This window comes from Rhincodon typus, chromosome 4, assembly GCF_021869965.1.
Source record: "Rhincodon typus isolate 14 chromosome 4, sRhiTyp1.1, whole genome shotgun sequence".
Classification (NCBI taxonomy): Eukaryota; Metazoa; Chordata; class Chondrichthyes; order Orectolobiformes; family Rhincodontidae; genus Rhincodon; species Rhincodon typus.
The window spans coordinates 48,393,008-48,410,413 of record NC_063335.1 but is presented as its reverse complement, the minus strand read 5'-3'; the positions used below and the strand labels follow the sequence as shown (position 1 = coordinate 48,410,413).

The window sequence follows — 17,406 nt, the reverse complement described above, 5'->3', positions numbered from 1 at the left end:
TTTTGAAATGTTTAAATGAGGCTGGGATATTTGCCTAGCTTTTGCTATTAGGATCATTTCCATTCACACCCTCACCATGAAGGATTGCTCTTGAGTTAGAAATTACCATGCAGAACTGTACAAGGAAAAGAACAGAAGTAAGAAGCTAAGTACTATTTTGGTTAATTCTGGGGAAATTTATAGGTCTATTTAAAGGATAGCACGACATATGCTTGAAAAGTAAGTTTTCCAGTTGTGCTAAAAAATTAGAAAGGGCATTTGGGTATTTTATTCTGTGGTTTAATGTATAAGTTGCTTACAAAGGTACTGTTTAGTCAAGCAATCTTTTGTTACAGTAAGGTTCTTAAAATGTGAAATCTTGATGTTTGATTTTTTTAATCGATCACTTTGGAGATCATAATATAAATATTCACGATGTCAATCTATTATGTTTATGTCTTGATTGAATAATTTTGTTTCTGTTCATAGTTTGTTCTATAGGTTCAGGTAAAAATCCTATTGCTTCCTAGGTTATGAAACATGTCCTATTTGTAAATTGTCAATGGGTAAAAATGCTTTCACAGTACAGTCACACTGTTCACTTCGCACTTTAATATCAGCACCCTCTACTATAACTGCCTTCTTGTTGAAAGATTGGCTAGACATTTGCTGGCATTCTAGAGCTTTCTGTGATTGCTTCCTAGCTGATCTGGATGACAGAGATAGTGTGCTGGACAAGCCGGGAATGATCGACCATGATACCTATGAAGGTAGTACTGAAATTCCATCCAGCAGTTCCATCAGAAATATTTCTCCCAGAAAAAGGTATGTGACTCCAGTACAGTGTTCTAAATTCCAGCCATGTGCAGATGTAACTTCACATGTCAGAGGTTATTATCATGTTAAACCTGAGAGGAAAACCTCACAGCACCTATGGAGAGAGAAACAGAGGGCTGAGTTTTCCCAAATCTCAAGTGACATAGGCAATGGTGAGAAATGTGGGAAAATAGAACTGGAATGAAAAAAGAAATCGGATTCTAGACATTGAGAAAAACAATTTCTGATTTCTTTTCCTTGAGGTTTCATCAGCAAGATCAAAATCTCATTGATAAGTGGTGACTATCCTACTTCCATGCATTGGTATTCCATTAATATTCAACTCACCTTCTTTACATACAGCCTGCAACTCTCCCCTCCTCTTGCAATAAACTAGTTGGCAACAATTCCTGGCTTAAAAGTGAAAGTGGTTACCTGGTGGATGCAGCTCAATTCTTGCTTCTCCAGACATCCACTTTAATGTCCCTTCACCAATATGTCCTTGACGCACTGCAGACAGTGGCCTCCTTCCTTCATCCAAGTTCGGTGGAGTAGGATTCCTGAGCCAGGGCTCGTTCATTCTGACCGCATTTCTTTTCTTTTTTTGTCATTTTCTTCTCACTTATATCTTGTCCTCAGCTCAGACGGTATAGGCAGCAGCGAGAAGGCCCAGCAAGGACATCATGATGGCAGCGAGTGGGCCCACACACAGTGTGGACCTTGTGATGGTGGCAAATGAGCCCAGAGTTGACTTGAGCGAGGCCTTACTCACTTTTTGGGACCAGCATGGGAATCTGGCATCTGAATCGGCGGATGCTACATTGGCAGAGGTGTGGTAGGCCCAGGGGTGAAAGATGGTGCCTGCAGATTGGTTGGTTGGATCTGGTGCTGGTGGTAGCAGAAGGGCATCACATGGACATTGAGGTGGGCCCAGTGGTGAGAAATGTGGCTCTGATGTTGGTTGCGCTGGTGCAGGTGTCCGCGAGGCGGTGGCAGAGGAGGATTGGCCCAGCCGTGAAAGATGGACCCTGAAGAGTGGCAACTTCAACGTTGATTAAGTTCAGTGTAGACAGTGGTGAGGCAGCAGAGGAAGGGCAGCAGTGCAGGTGTCATTGATAATGAGCTGGCTCAGGACTGATGGACTCTCTTTCAGCTGTATCTTTCTAATTTCTTTCTTATTCTTAAAACTATCCAAAATGGTGCCGGATCGTGGCAACAGTGGAAGAACTTTTCACTGTATTTTACTTTCTGCTCACTATAAAATATACATGATGATAAAATTATTCATTCATTCTTTAGCAACCCATTAGCATAAATATATTATCCTGGCTGATCTCAGAAATCTACTTCAATCCCTCAAGATTTCCCTTTGGAGTTGAGGGACATCTTTGACCTGCATGTTCCTGCCAGATCATTTTCTGCACAGGGACATACAGCCAACTCACACATCTACACAGGATGTATCTTATAGCTCTTAGATTCATTTCATAGTGATCGCTCACTTTGTACTTTTTTTTGGAAGCTGCCTTTCAAAATAGGCAATCATGAGGTTGGTAGTGTGTGAGCATTGGTGAAGTTTGAGTCGAGAGAAGATGGTGGCACTTATACTGATGGAGCACAGAAGATGATTTTCCCGCACCATTATGTATTCTGTCAGAGCCTGGAGACAGCAGTGACCCAGGTAGGTGTCTGTGTCCAGGCCTCTTTGTTTGCTTCTTTGGCATCCTCCAGTGGACAGAGGGGGAAGGAATGGCCAGTATATCTCTAGGTCCTTGTCTGAAAAATAGGTTGGCAGCTTCCTTTTCTGAGAGATCTTGTTTTTCTAAGAGGACATGGTGCTGTTGGTCCTGGTTTTGCAGCATCTTATGTGGTATGCAGCTGGATTTTAAATATGGTTCCAGTAGCCTGGATGCTGGAAGTTCTTGGCAGTGCGGGGATTTCGGTTCTCCTGTGCATGAATGGATGAGAAGGGCACTATTAAGATGCATCATTAATGAAGCGATGGGCAAAAGATAGGTCACAGCAACTTTCTGACACCCACCACGACACAACCTGAAAATAACACTTTGCCCCAGAATGGGAAAGTCCAGCCCAGAGACTTCAGTTCAATATGATTCTCCTTTGCAACTGAAGAGAGGTGGAAATATGTTGGTTAGAGAAATATGATGGGTTTTATGCTGCAGAAGTAGAAAGCTTAGGTTAGTGAAACAAAAGGGAAAGCCAGGGTAAGAACAGAGGCCAAATGAGATTAGAGATCATGGGGGTCATGGAACAAATGGCAAAGGGAGTGATAACAAAGCAAAAGGAAGGAAGAGAATTGTCCTGTACCTATGCTATTTAAGGGAGTCAGCACATAATCTCATCTGGCATCTCACTGCCATAGTTAAGAAATATTCTGTATATTGTGTATAAGATTGCAGGCAGTGATGTTCTCATTTATCTGCTGCCCTTGTCCTTCTAGATGGAAGTAGCTGTGGATTTGGAAGGTGCTGTTTGAGGATCTTTGGTGAATTTTTGCATTGCATCTTGTAGATAGTACACACTGCTGCTATTGAGCATCAGTGATGTTGGGAGTGGATGCTTGTGGAGGCAATGCCAAACAAGCGGGCTGCTTTGACCTGGATGGTGTCAAGCTTCTTGAGTGTTAGAGCTGCACCAATCCAGGCAAGTGGGGAGTATTCCATCACACTCCTGACTTGTGCCTTGTAGATGTTGGAACAGGTTTTGGGGAGTCAGGAGGTAAATTACTCACTGCCTGGCCTCTGATCTGCTCCTGTAACCACTGGATTTATACTCCTAGTACAAATAAGATTCTAGTCAATAATAACCCCCAGGATGTTGATAATGGGGTATTCAGAGTTAGCAATGCCATTGAATGTCAAGGAACAATAGTCTGATTGTTGCATATTGGTGGTGGTCATTGCCTGTAAATTTGTGTGCCACGATTATTGCTTACCACTTGTCAGACCAAGCCTGAATATAGTCTAGGTCTTGCTGCATTTAGATGAGAACTACTTCAGTGTCTGAGGAGATTCTACAGTTCGTACCACAGAAAGCAGTTGAGACCAAAACATGAATGTTTGCATGAACGATAGAGATTGGTTCTTAGGGCTTAAAGGATCAAAGGATCTGGAGAGAAAACAGGTACAGAGGATTGAAATAAATTATCAGCCAAGACCATGTTGAATGGTGGACCAGGCTTGAGGAGCCAAATGGCCTGCTCCTGCTCCTATTTTCTATGTCTCTATTAATGGTGCTAAACAATGTGCAAACATCGGTGAACATCTTCACTTCTGATATTTATGATTGAGGGAAGGTCGTTGATGAAGCAGCTGAAGATGGTTGGGTCTAGGTCACTGGCCTGAGGAACTTCTGCAGTCATGTCCTGAGGCGGAGATCCCCTTTGGGCCAGATATGACTGGGGGTGGCATGGTTAGCACTGCTACCTCACAGCACCAGGGACCTGGGTTCAATTCCAGCCTCATGTGACTGTGTGGAGTTTACACATTCTCCCTGTGTCTGTGTGAATTTCTACTGAGTGCTCTGGTTTCCTCCCACAGTGCAAAGCTGTGCAGGTTAGGTGGATTAGCCATGCTTATATTGCCCATAGTGTCCAAGGATGTGCATGCTAGGTGGATTAGTCATGGTAAATACATGGTTTTGGGGATACGGAAGGGGTCTGGGTCTGTGTGGGATGCTATTTAGAGGATCAGTGCAGACTCGATGGGTCAAATGGCCTCCTTCCACAATTCTAAAATGCCAACCAGCAGAGAGATTTAATAAAAACCAAAAGAACTGCGGATGCTGTAAATCAGGAACAAAAACAGCTCAACAGGTCTGGCAGCATCTGAGAAGAAAAAAAATCAGAGTTAACGTTTCAGGTTCGGTGATCCTTCCTCAGACCTGAAACGTTAACTCTGATTTTTTCTTCAATATGCTGCCAGACCTGCTGAGTTTTTCCAGCAACTTCTGTTTTTGTTGCAACAGAGAGATTTCCCTGATTCCCATTGACTTCAGTTTTGCTAGGACACCATGATGCCACACTTGGCCAAATGCAGCCTTACTATCAAGGGCTGTCACTCTCACCTCACCTCTGGAATTCAGCTCTTTTGTCCATGTTTGAACCAAGGCTGTAATAAGGACTGGAGATGAGTGACCCTGGTGGAACCCGAACTGGATGGCAGTGAGCAGGTTGTCACTAAGCAAACGCTGCTTTATAGCAGATGATGACACCTTCCATCACTTCGTATTGTTATATTTGTTTCCATTATTTGTCTAAAATTCTTCAGCATCAGTATATTCTGTTCTACTCACAAGTTCAAGCTGAAGAAATTAGTAGATGGTGTTTCAGAGAGTTATGTTGATTTCCTAGGTAGGGAGGTTTACAGGAGCTTGTTCTCTGCAATGACATTATTGAATGCTAAGTGGTTTGTACAGGTAGGAGCCTGTCCCTGGGGAATAGTTGTCGTTATTCAGGGCAGCATTATCCTAACAAATTCCTCCACCCAAATCTGCACATGGACTTCCCTGTTATTATGATAATGAGCTAACTTCAGCAAATTGCTCACAAGACAGTGCACTTAGTGTTGTGTTTTACATTTCAGTAGTAAACTATGCATACCAGAAAATCTACTCTTGGATGGCCTAGCACTATTTTCAATCAGTGCTTTTCTATTCCCAGCACCTCACAAAACTACATGAGAATTTAAAAAAGTTTTCAAGCCAAATGAATATAAATAGCACATTAATGAACATAAAAACATACTGGCTCATGCCATAAATCTTTCCTACCTTCTCACTTCCGTACCCATAAAAGCTAATGTTGACTGCCTCGCAAATCATTAGTAGATTGAGATTGTCATCATGACCTGAGACACACAGGGTGTGGGAAAGACAGATAGCTCTGAGGCACAGTTCCTTCGGATAATTGTTTCCATACATTGGATGATGGCTTCTAATATTTGAAAGCATGTATATTTAACAAATTATCCACCTCACTTGGGATGTCATGTTGCAGCTGTACACGACATTGGTGAGGCCACTTTTGGAATACTGCGTTCAATTCTGGTCTCCCTGCTATAGGAAAGATGTTGTTAAACTTGAAAGGGTTCAGAAAAGATTTACAAGAACTTTGCTGGAGTTGGAAGGTTTGAGCTGTAGGGAGAGGCTGATTAGGCTGGGGTTATTTCCCCTGGAGCATAGGAGGCGGGGCGGGGGGGGGTGGGGGGGGGGGGGGGGGGGGGCGGACACCTTATACAGGTTTATAAAATCATGAGGGTCATGGTTAGGGTGAATAGCCCAGGTTGTTCTCCCACAGTAGGGGAGTCTAAAACTAGAAGGCATAGGTTTTAGGTGAGACGGGAAAGATTTAAAATGGATGCAGAGAGTGGCGTGTGTAATGGAATGAGCTGCCAGAGGAAATGGTGGAAGCTGGTACAATTACAACATTTAAAAGGCATCTGAATGGGTACATGAATGGGAAGGGTTTAGATGGATATGGGCCAAACGCTGGCAAATGGGACTAGATAAATTTGGGATAGCTGGTCAAACAAGACAAGTTGAACTGAAGGGTCTGTTTCCATGCTGTACAACTCTATGACTTTATGACTCATTCCATTTGAGGACCTTTTCCCTCCCCATTATGAGCAGTATTTGACTTCTGGGACACAGGAACTGACCCATTAATCAGTAACTCATTAGTTGAATTTAAACTAGGAACAGCATTCTTTTCCTGCCAATAACTGTTTTCCAATCTGAGCAGATTGTTGATTTAAGTAATTTATTTACTTAATTGAAAAATTTTGGATGTAATTACATTTCATTAATAAAATCTTTCTTCACAGATCAAGACCAGTAACCAAAATACACCCCACTGAAAACAAAGCTCAACACTACCAGGTAGAGAGACAAATGAACCAATTTCAGTAATTTTGCAATAACTGTTTCTTTAGTAAATTCAACGTGAAAATAGTTAATCGGGGAACTCTTGTTTGCTCTATTTTAGATTGGTATTACAATCACTGAGGCACGACAGCTGGCTGGGGACAATATCGATCCACATGTTATCATTGAGGTTGGGGAAGAGAAAAAGCAAACATCAGTGAAAGAGTCAACAAATTCTCCTTTTTACAATGAGGTAAAAATATTTCAGCATTTATGGCAATAATAACACATCTGCTGTGAATACATTATGATGGTTTAGCAACCTTACGTTGAGATTGTTCAAACATCAGTTCAGAACAGATCGAAACAGCTTTCAAAGTTCAAATAATAATTCATAAATGTGTCTCCAATAATAGTAAAGGGCACTCAGTAGAGTGTATACCTCAGTGATGCTTTGTTAATTCAACGCTATGACAATTATATAGTTCTTTTCCCTGCCCAATTGACGCTCTGAAACTACAAAGCTGAAAAGTAGAAATCTTTTCAATAAGGGTTTCCATCTTATTGAGGATGCTTTGGAACAATTCACACCCACAAACTGCTCTGAAAACTCTGCTCACATTTTGACAACTTTGATAAATTCCACCACAGCAACTGAAATGACCCACGATGTTCTAGAACAATTAACAGCATTCTAAATTAAACAACTGACAACATTTTAAAAAAAAGTCACTATATACCCTGTGTAAGGGATCCTTGAAAAAATCCAACTGGATCCAGGCTTCCACATGAACCTAGGCCAAAACTAACCAGTTTGGGGCATACACACATAGTTTCATTGAAAACTGCCCACTTGTTGTGAGATATGTAATTAAAAGACAATAGACCCAAAGGGACTAAAAGATAAAGTCTGCCCATCTTCTGTGAGCGTATTAATAAAATGACACAATGGGTGAATTTTCTCCAAGTGTTGAATCCAAGAGAATGTAGGGTGCTAGCTGGTCCTGCTGGGAAGCTGTCAAAGTCGGGTTGAGCATAATATCAGGTGGTTTTGTTGGTTTCTGGCAGGATTCCAATTTACAGATCACTCGGGAAGAGGAGAGCTGGAAGGACAAAAGGCTCAGGCTATTGTTCAGGAGCAGTCCAGTCTCTCTCAGTCTCACAGATTCCAAGAACAAGTTATCTTTCCTCATCTGCCTGGTTGCCAGTAGATAGTAGGCAGAACATACATAGACTATGCTGCTCCTAATTTAGTCCAAACATAACACTGGCTTTCTGTTGATGTCAATGGGCCCTGATAGGCCAGATTGGCACTTTCTTCAGGCACCTATTTAGGATATCTACTTAAAGGACCCTTACTCAGAAGCAACAACCAGCAGGAGGGTGGCCAATTCTTAGTCTCCATTCTAATGTCACTCCTGGCTCATTTTTGCAAGGTGAGAGGCCTGAATATTTAGCTCATAAATCATAAAGGAAATGCTCCAGAACTCCGATATGCTGTGTCAGTTTGAATACAAGTTCACATCTTGGAATCTTCACACATTCACCTCCTGATCTTTCTTGTATTGCTTTGGGAGATCAGATCTCTTCCATTGAGATAGACAATTTCATTGGGAAGCTGCCTGAAAATTCCTGAACACCACAGTCATGGAGTGACGTTGACAGAGCAATGGAACTTGGCTCTCCTCCCCAATACACACACACACACACGCACGCACATTCTCTCACACTCAAACACACACACACATACGCTCACTCAAACTCCCTTTCTCACACACAGACTCACTCTCACAGACACATACAATCATAGACATACACCACACTCACAAACACACACACACACTGTTGCTCACACACACTCACTCACTCTCACATGGAGTCACTCTCACATACAATCACTTTCACTCACTCACTCATTCACTCACTCAGTCACTCAAACTCTCATATTCTCATACATATACGTAGACACTCACACCTACAATCACACACACACTCTCTCTCTCACACATATTTTCACACTCACATATACACTCAAACATACGCTCACTCTTTCATATGCATATGCTTACACTTTCACACATGCTCACACACATACTTAGATACTCACACTCACACACTCATTTACACACACACTCACTCTCACATACTCTCTCACACACATACACACTTTGTTTCTCACATATACACTCGCACACACTCACATGCACATACACACACACACTCACACAAACACGCTCATTCACTAATTTACTCACACTCACACACACCATCATTTGCACACACACAAACTGACTGTCATTCTCACACTCACACTCCTTGCTGGTCCTACCAGGACCCTGCATCATATGCCCACAGGCCTAAACACTCTTTGTTATGAATGATGTGTGACATAGGTGAAAAGTGAGGAAGAGAAAAGTAACAAATGTTCTGGAAATAAATGATCCTTTCAAAATTATGACCCATAAAAGGACAACAGAATAATACACAAATGCATTCCTTGCTAAATGAAATGGAAGGTTAGATGCAATAGCAAATATTGATTTCTGCTTCATTTTTGAGAAAAAAGGTTTTAAAATCACTAAACATTACAAAGCTAAACTGATTGTATCTGACAATAAACATAAATTAATATTTACTGCACTATTTGGCTAACTTTGTCAAACATAAAACAATGTATGTTTCTAAAACAATATAGAAACCTTCATTGCTGAATGAACATTTCACATTTAATTTGTAACTCACTTGCTGAAAATCATTTACAAGACTTTTACTTTATTGAAGAGGCTATTTAGTCAACTGTAATGTCAAACAATGTTGTTAAAATATTCTTGAGGTTGCATCTAAACTGTTTTACTGGAATTATGTTTCTATTATATTTATATTATAGTATATATTATCTAGCAAATCAAATAAAGCAGCTTGTTTAAATAGTTTAGCAATTAATTTGCCACATAGATGGTGAAACAAAGCCTTGGTGAGACTAGACCTATACCTGGTCTCCATTCCTAAGGAAGAATATGCTTGCTTTAGAGGAAGTGCAGTGCATGTTCAATAGACCGATTCTCAAGATAAGGAGCCCACCCTACAAAGTGAGATTGAGTAGTAAATCCTTAAGACCTTGGCAGGAGAGACATAGGAAGCTGTTTCCCCTGGCTGGGAATCCAAAACAAGGAATCACAATCTCAGACTAAGGGATCAACTAACTAGTATAGAGCAATTTCTCCAGAGAAAGGCTGCAAAACTTTGGTAAAATTGTGTCCCACCGAGAGCTGTAGATGCTCAGTAGTTGAGTAGATTCAAGTCAGAGATTGCCAGATTTTTAGATACACAAGAAGTCAAGGGATATAGGGAATCTGTGGGAAGATGTTACTTAAGTGATCCAACAAGGCCTTACTGAATTCTGGAGCAGGATCAAGGGGCTAATGGTCTATCCTGCTCCTATTTCTTATGTTCAGAGATTTTAATTTCATTTCGGTGGACAGTAAGAAAAAGTTTAGAAATCAGGATCAAGCAAGGAAGAAAAGTCCATTCCATGCATTAATGCTCCTCTCTCGAGTGCCCTATTTGCTCGGATTAAGTTACAGTTACATTTCTGGTGCTTCTGATATCGTTGTGTAATGTGGGCCTGTATGGTAGAACGAGTTGAAATATTCACTGTAACAACATTGATTAATTATTTTCTTTTTGCAGTATTTTGTGTTTGATTACATTGGCCCAACAGAAATATTATTTGACAGAATCATTAAACTTTCAGTAAGTAATCACATGATTATACATATTTCAAATTGCTTTCTGTAAATGATGAGATAAAAGATGATACAAAGGTTTAATTGCCGAATGTGCTATAATGGAATCTTATTACAATTTCACTAAAGTGAGATTTGCTGAGAGATGTTTATCAGCTAGATATAGAACTAGAAGCAGAAAATTTAACATATTGGGTTAGTGTAAATAGAGGGACAGTGAGTCAGCAGATTGCTGCACTATTTGAACCTGCTATTTCCATTGAATCAGAGAATTTCACAGTACGGGAGGAGGCCACTCGATCTGTCATCTCAATACTAGTTCACTGCAAGATTAAGGCACTTTGTGTCAATCCCCTGCCTTCTCAACAGAGCTCTGCATTATTTTCTTCTTCAATAAGTGATCAAATTCTTTTTTGAAAGTTACTGTTAAAGCTTCCTCCACCAGACTGACTGGCACTGCATTCCAAATCCTAATTATATATTACATAAGGAACTTACTTTTTGTGTCGGCATTACTTCCTTTGGCAATCATCTTAAATTGGTGTCCTCTCACTCTTCTTTCAGAAATGGCAACAGTTTCTTTTTCTGCACTCTGTCCAGATCCCTTATGATTTTGAATACATCTATCAAATTTCCTCTCAACTTTCTTTTCTCCAAGGAGAATCACCCCATTTTCTCCAAACCAGCTGTGAATTTTTTTTGCATCCTCTGGAATGCCTGCACATTCTTCCTAAAGTTCACACAGAAAGGTGGGCCAATCGACCAAGGAGTGGTAGATGGAGTTAAATTTAGATAAATGTGAGGTGCTGCATTTTGGTAAGGCAAATCAGGGCAGACTTAAACAGCTAATGGTGGAGACCTGAGAAGTGTTGCTGAACAAAGAGACCTAGGGGTGCAGGTGCATAGTTCCTTGAAAGTGGGGTTGCAGGTAGACAGGGTGGTGAAGAAGATATGTGGCATGCTTGCCTTCATTCGCCAGTGCATTGAATATAGGAAGTGGGATGTCATGTTGTCGTTGTACCGGACATTAGCGAGGCCACTTTTAGAATATTGTGCCCAATTCTGGTTAGCCTTCCACAGGAAGAATGTGGTTAAACATGAGAGGGTGCAGAAAAGATTTACAAGGATGTTGACGGGACTTGGGGGGAGGGGGGATGGGAGTTTGAGTTATAGGGAGAAGTTGAATATGCTGGGGTTTTTTCTCTGGAGCATCAGAGGTTGAGGGGTGACCATACAGAAGTTTATACAATCATGAGGGGTATGGGGGGGTGAATAGCCAAGGTCTTTTTCCAAGGATGGAGGAGTCTAAAACTAGAGGGCACAGGTTTAAGGTGAGAGGGGAAAGATTTTAAAAGGGCCTTGGGGTAACTTTTTCACGCGGTGGATGGTGCGTATATCAAGCTGCCAGAGGAAGTGGTGGAGGTGGGTACAATTACATTTAAAATGCATCTGGATGGATATTTGAATAGGAAAGCTTTAGAGTGATATGAGCCAAATGCTCACAAATAGGACTAGGTCAGATTGGGGTCTGGTCAGCATGGATGAGTTGGACTGAAGGATCTGTCTTCATGCTGTATGACTCCATAACTGGACAAAGAGTTAAGGCTGAACCAGTATTTAGTTCATGTTATCATAACTTCCCTGCTTTTGTAATCTATGTTCCCATTTATAAATAGAAAGATGTAAAATGGACCATTAAAGGAATAAGAAACTATCAGCAAATGAACTGATCAAAGCTTCCCACAATTAATAAACAGATAGAAGATTAAAATGGAATGTCTTGCTACTACTTTACTTAATATGACAGTATGATTTTTTCAGTTAATGTTTTCACGTATTTGCTATTTCTGTCAATGCTGATGTCATTGTGTAGGTTTGGCATTCCAAACTGATCCGTGGAACACTGATCGGAACATTTAAACTGGATGTGGGAACAGTTTACAATGAACCAGGTACATTCAATAGCTGTCAGTTCAAAGCTATAGGGGTGAGTGGAGTAGTTTGGGGCTGTTCTGTATAATGGGTGAGTGGGAGATTATATTTTCTTGCTGTTACGGTATTTTATTTTATACCTTTAAGAGGCTATATCTTAAACTAATGTCAATAATTACTGCTTCAAGGAGAATTGATGCACTATTGTCATGACTGGAAGGAAATCTGAAGCAACAGACATAGGATTATGATGTGCTGCATTTAGCCTCCCAGCAAATGTATCTACATATAGTCTTATCTTCAACTCAAGAGTCCACATGATTGCCTTGCCAATCTTTGTGTTTCATTGGTACAATTACATCTGAGAAAGTAACATTCTGCTGGACATGTCGATTGCGTGGCATTGTGAAAAGCTGGTTGTGTCACAGCACCCATCCAGAGAAATGTTTATTCTAGAGTTGTGTTCAGACCCACGTGATATTCCAGTATTCACGGTGTCAGCTGATCCCATGGCAGGTTCAGAAAAAAACACCTCTCATAATTCATACAGCTACTTACAAACTTTCTTTTAATGCATTATTTTGATTGTGAGAGAAGAATTTCAGTGCAAGGCATTTGAAATTAGATGTCTGCATTATTTTTTAATGCACATTATTTACTAAAGAAAGACAAACCCAGATTGATAATGACAATTCTTTCATTTCAATTCTCTACTTTCTAAATATCTTACTGTTTCTCTTTCCTAATCTGATCTCGTGGACTTTCCATCTTCCTCCTGATACTTGTTTCCCGCTCTGAAACTGGATTCTGTGCTGGAACAGCTTTCCTCCTATGTTCTCCCAATCCAGAATGATGGATTAATTCCCCAGATGGGAGTCATGTCATCGGGCTTGGTTTTAGTGAGAAAACTGCAACTTCCAGTGATCTGTCCAGGTTACCTCGTAAAGTTGCTATCATTCCATAAGGACTCATTAGAGAGAGAGAGAGAGAGACAACTGGTGGTGGTTTAACCTGAGGGTCACCATGCCTCGGGCAAGAGATGAGGTTGAGAAAGTGGGACTTTCATGGTACCCTCAGCTAATGTAGGAATTGAACATGTGCTGTTGGTGTTAGTCAACACAAACCAGCTGTCTGACTCCGTTTCCCACAGCAATTGGTTTTATTTATTTGTGTGGCCAGGAAAGCAGTAGCAGTTCAATGCTGAGGTGTACAACCCACTCAACGATGCTGGTTAATGGTTGTGATGCCAACAGGAACAGATCTCTCAGGGCAGGAGTTCAGAATATGGATTGTCTCTGTCACAATGTGAGCTGTCCCTTGTGTGTCCAGGCCATCCCTGGGTCTGGACTGGGTCAGAAAAGAGTCTGACTGCCAACTTCGTGCATTCGGGATATTTAGAGATTGGCAATTAATATTGCCCATGCCAGCATTGCCCACATCCTATGAATGAATATTATTTTAAAAATCCATTCATTTAGCAAAATATTCAAAGGACCCTGTAATCTGCTGGAATGCTGTAGCAATTGCATTAATGCAGCAATTTTGTAATTCTGGCTTGTTATTGAAAATTTTATAAAATGAATTAAAGTCAGCATACTGAATTAACCTGATCTCTTTTCCTTGCTACAGGCCATCAGTTCTGTGACAAGTGGGCACCTCTTACTGATCCTAGTGATATAAAAACTGGAGTGAAAGGCTACCTTAAATGTGACATCTGTGTCACTGGGAAAGGTGACAGTGCACCACCTCCTCCGAAAACTACTGAATCCGTTGAAGAAGAAATTGAAAAGTATGGTGACTCTCTTGTTCCTTTGCGAGAAATGAAATGAAAACAAAATTGAGTTAAAAGTGCTAGAAATGGTCAGAATGCTAGGCAGCAGCTACAGAGAGAAAAACAGCGTTAGTGTTTCTGATTTACTAACCTGTCATCAGAACTGGAAGAATGTGAATATACGGAGTGAGGGGAAAGAGTCAAAGGGGAATGTCTATGAGATAGTAGGAACTGCAGATGCTGGAGAATCTGAGATAACAAGGTGTAGAGCTGGATGAACACAGCAGGCCAAGCAGCATCAGAGGAGCAGGAAGGCTGACGTTTCGGGCCTAGACCCTTCTTCAGAAAATGTCTATGAGAGGGTGGAAGGCAGGAGGGGCTGAATAACAAAGGGGGTGTTGTGGCAAGTCAAAGGGATGGTGATGGGAGATTAAAAGGAAATATGATGCGGGTCTGGAGGGGCTGGAAATGGCAACAGCACGATCAGACATTGAGGCCTTGAAAATCAAGTTTGGGAATATTGCACAAGGAAGAGGGGAGAGCTATAGCCATGCTGCTAGCCAGGAATGAAGGTTCCCCACCCAAGAACCAGCTCACATCAACTCAATCTCTAATGTCTCTGATGAAACACCATGATTAGCTCTTGCTGTTGGAGAGACAGCACAGTTGCGCTCAGCTTAAAACCTGCATGTAATTAAAAGGGAACAGAGGAGAAGGAAATGTCAGTCGCAGAATCTGAAATAACACCCACATCCCCCTCCAGAAATACTGGTTATACAAAGCAGACGAAGGGAGCATCTGGAAACAGACAAGACAGCTCTGAGTTTTTTTCAATAGAATGTACCTGATGAAGTATATGCCTGAAATGTTCACTTATGGTTTTGATTTCAAATGTTAATCGATCTGCTGTATTTTTCCAAAATTGTCTATCCAAAACAATAGATTTTTGGATTATAATGTAGCAATTTATTCTGAGTAAAAGGTAAAACATGAGTCTTCTCGATGCAGGAGTAAAGTATTTAATGTTTGTTCATGTGAAAATGAACATCTTGAAAACTTCTTATTCAACCAAATTCATCCTTTTCTCTTAAGGTAGTGAATCGCAATTTTACTTTAAAAATATCAAGCTAAAGGGGCTGGTTCAAGTGCCAATGAATGGGAAATGTTCCAATTCAGCCATTAAAGTCAGCAGAAAGCAATTCCAGGTCAGCTGCATTATAGAGGATGCAGGTTCTTGTCTTCTCAGTTCTGCCTCCAATGCTGCACGTGCCAGTATGGCATTCTTTCTACACAAGTTGCTATTACATCTGTCAGCGATATGACTGATTAGGAGTACATGAGTCTGGAGCGATTATGACCGTTTAGACCTATGATCAGTAAAACAGGATTGTCGTTAAATAGTGATCATAACACGATCAAGTTCGATGTAGCGTTTGAAAGCAAAAAACATGAATGAGCTACTAGGATTTTAGATTTAGGTAAGACCAACTTTAATAAGATGGGACAGACATTGTCCACAGTAAACTTGAAAAATCTGCTAAAACAACTGAAGAACAGTGGAGGATGTTTAAAAAAACTGGTTAACATAATTCAAACCGGTTTGTACCAGAAAGAGGGAAAGCTCCACTTCACAGAACAAAGAACAACCATAGATAACTAAAGAGCTAAGGGACAGCACAAAACTAAAAGAAGCAGCTTACAAAAATGCAAAAAAAACTGCATGAATCCTTCTGAATGGGAAAGATACAAAGACAAGCAAAGGGCCGCAAAGCAGAGCTACTCAAAGGGCTTATGAAAGGAAACTTGGCAGGAACATCAAAATCAGTAAGAGGAAATTTTATAGTTTCATGAAGGGAAAGCAGGTGTTCAGGAGCAATGTTGGTCCACTAAAGACTGAAAGTGGGGATAATGTCAATGACTATGGGGAAATGGCAGACATATTGAATTGTCATTTTGCCTCAGTATTTATAGAAAAAAGGGTAGCTTGCCTTTGGACCCAAGGAAATAAACAGTTGATTGGGAACAGGCACTGGGTAAAATTAACATAAATAAAACATTGATAATGAGGAAATTAAGAGTGTCAAATCACCAGGAGCTGATAGTTCCCATCTGAATGTGTTGTAGGAAGTAGGGGAGCACTTTGTATACACTTTAACTATAATCTTTCAGAGTTCCCTAGATACAGGAGTCATTACTGTGAATTGGAAAATTGCATTTCACTCCCCTTTTTTAAAGGGCGGAAGAGGAAAACTAGGGAATTACAGACCAGTTAGCCTAACATCTATGGTGAGGAAATTGTTGGAGTCTATGATTCAGGATGGGTAATCGAACACTGAAAATTTTCAGTTAGTCAGTGAGAGCCAGCAAAATTCATGACAGGTAGGCCATGGCTGAAAAAGCTCATTGAATCTTTTGAAGATTTTTTACAGCGGCTGTACAAAGAAGCTCGTGAGGTGCATAGATCTTTAAATGGCACAAACAGGTGCAGAACATAATAAAGAAAGCTAGTGGAGTGATGGTCTTTATGCCTAGAGGGCTGGAGTATAAGGATGCAGAAATATGCGGTAACTGTGCAAAACCTTGATTAAATCCTTCTTGGAATACTGGGCACCATACCTTAGGAAGGATGCATTGGCCTTGGAGGGAGTACTGCATAGGTGTACAAGAATGAAACCTGGACTTCAGGTGTTAAATTATAAAAGAGATTATACAAATTAGGCCTGTTTTCCAAGAATTAGAATGTAAAAGGTGATCCGCTCAAAGTCTTTAATATATTAACAGAAAAATACAAGTAGGTAAAGTTAAACTATTTCCACTGATTGAGAATTCTAGAACAAGGGGGCACAGTCTGAAAATTGGGGCCAGACCATACAGGAGGGATGTTAGGAAGCACTTTTACACACAAAGGGTGGTAGATATTTGGAACTCTATTCCAGAAATAGCAGTGGATGCTGGATCAATATGCTTTTAAATCTGAGATTATTTAACAAAATTAATTTAAGGTATGAAGGGATCTGGGTCAAAGGCGTGATCTCATGGAATGGTGGAACAGGCTCAAATGGCTGAATGGCCTACTCCTGTTCCTATTTTTCAATGTTCCTATGAGACTCATTTCAAATAGAATCCTTGCAGCCAGTATTACTAAGATTCTGAGCAGGCAGCACCCCAAAGCCACTTCATATTTGAAACATAGATAACAAGGCGTAGAGCTGGATGAACACAGCAGGCCAAGCAGCATCAGAGGAGCAGGAAGGCTGACGTTTCGGGCCTAGACCTAGA

The 17,406-nt window shown here is 40.8% G+C and overlaps 1 protein-coding gene across 1 annotated transcript in view; it reads left to right on the top strand.

Annotated features, from left to right (window-relative positions):
* Positions 1-691: 691 nt before the first annotated feature.
* fer1l6 (fer-1 like family member 6) overlaps positions 692-17,406 on the top strand; it is a 110,807-nt gene continuing 94,092 nt past the window's right edge. The window contains exons 1-6 of the mRNA XM_048595947.1: positions 692-804; positions 6,639-6,693; positions 6,800-6,931; positions 10,369-10,431; positions 12,298-12,376; positions 13,986-14,145. Of these exons, the coding sequence (XP_048451904.1) occupies positions 725-804; positions 6,639-6,693; positions 6,800-6,931; positions 10,369-10,431; positions 12,298-12,376; positions 13,986-14,145 (569 nt within the window). The 5' untranslated portion in view covers positions 692-724. The remainder of the gene's footprint in view (positions 805-6,638; positions 6,694-6,799; positions 6,932-10,368; positions 10,432-12,297; positions 12,377-13,985; positions 14,146-17,406) is intronic.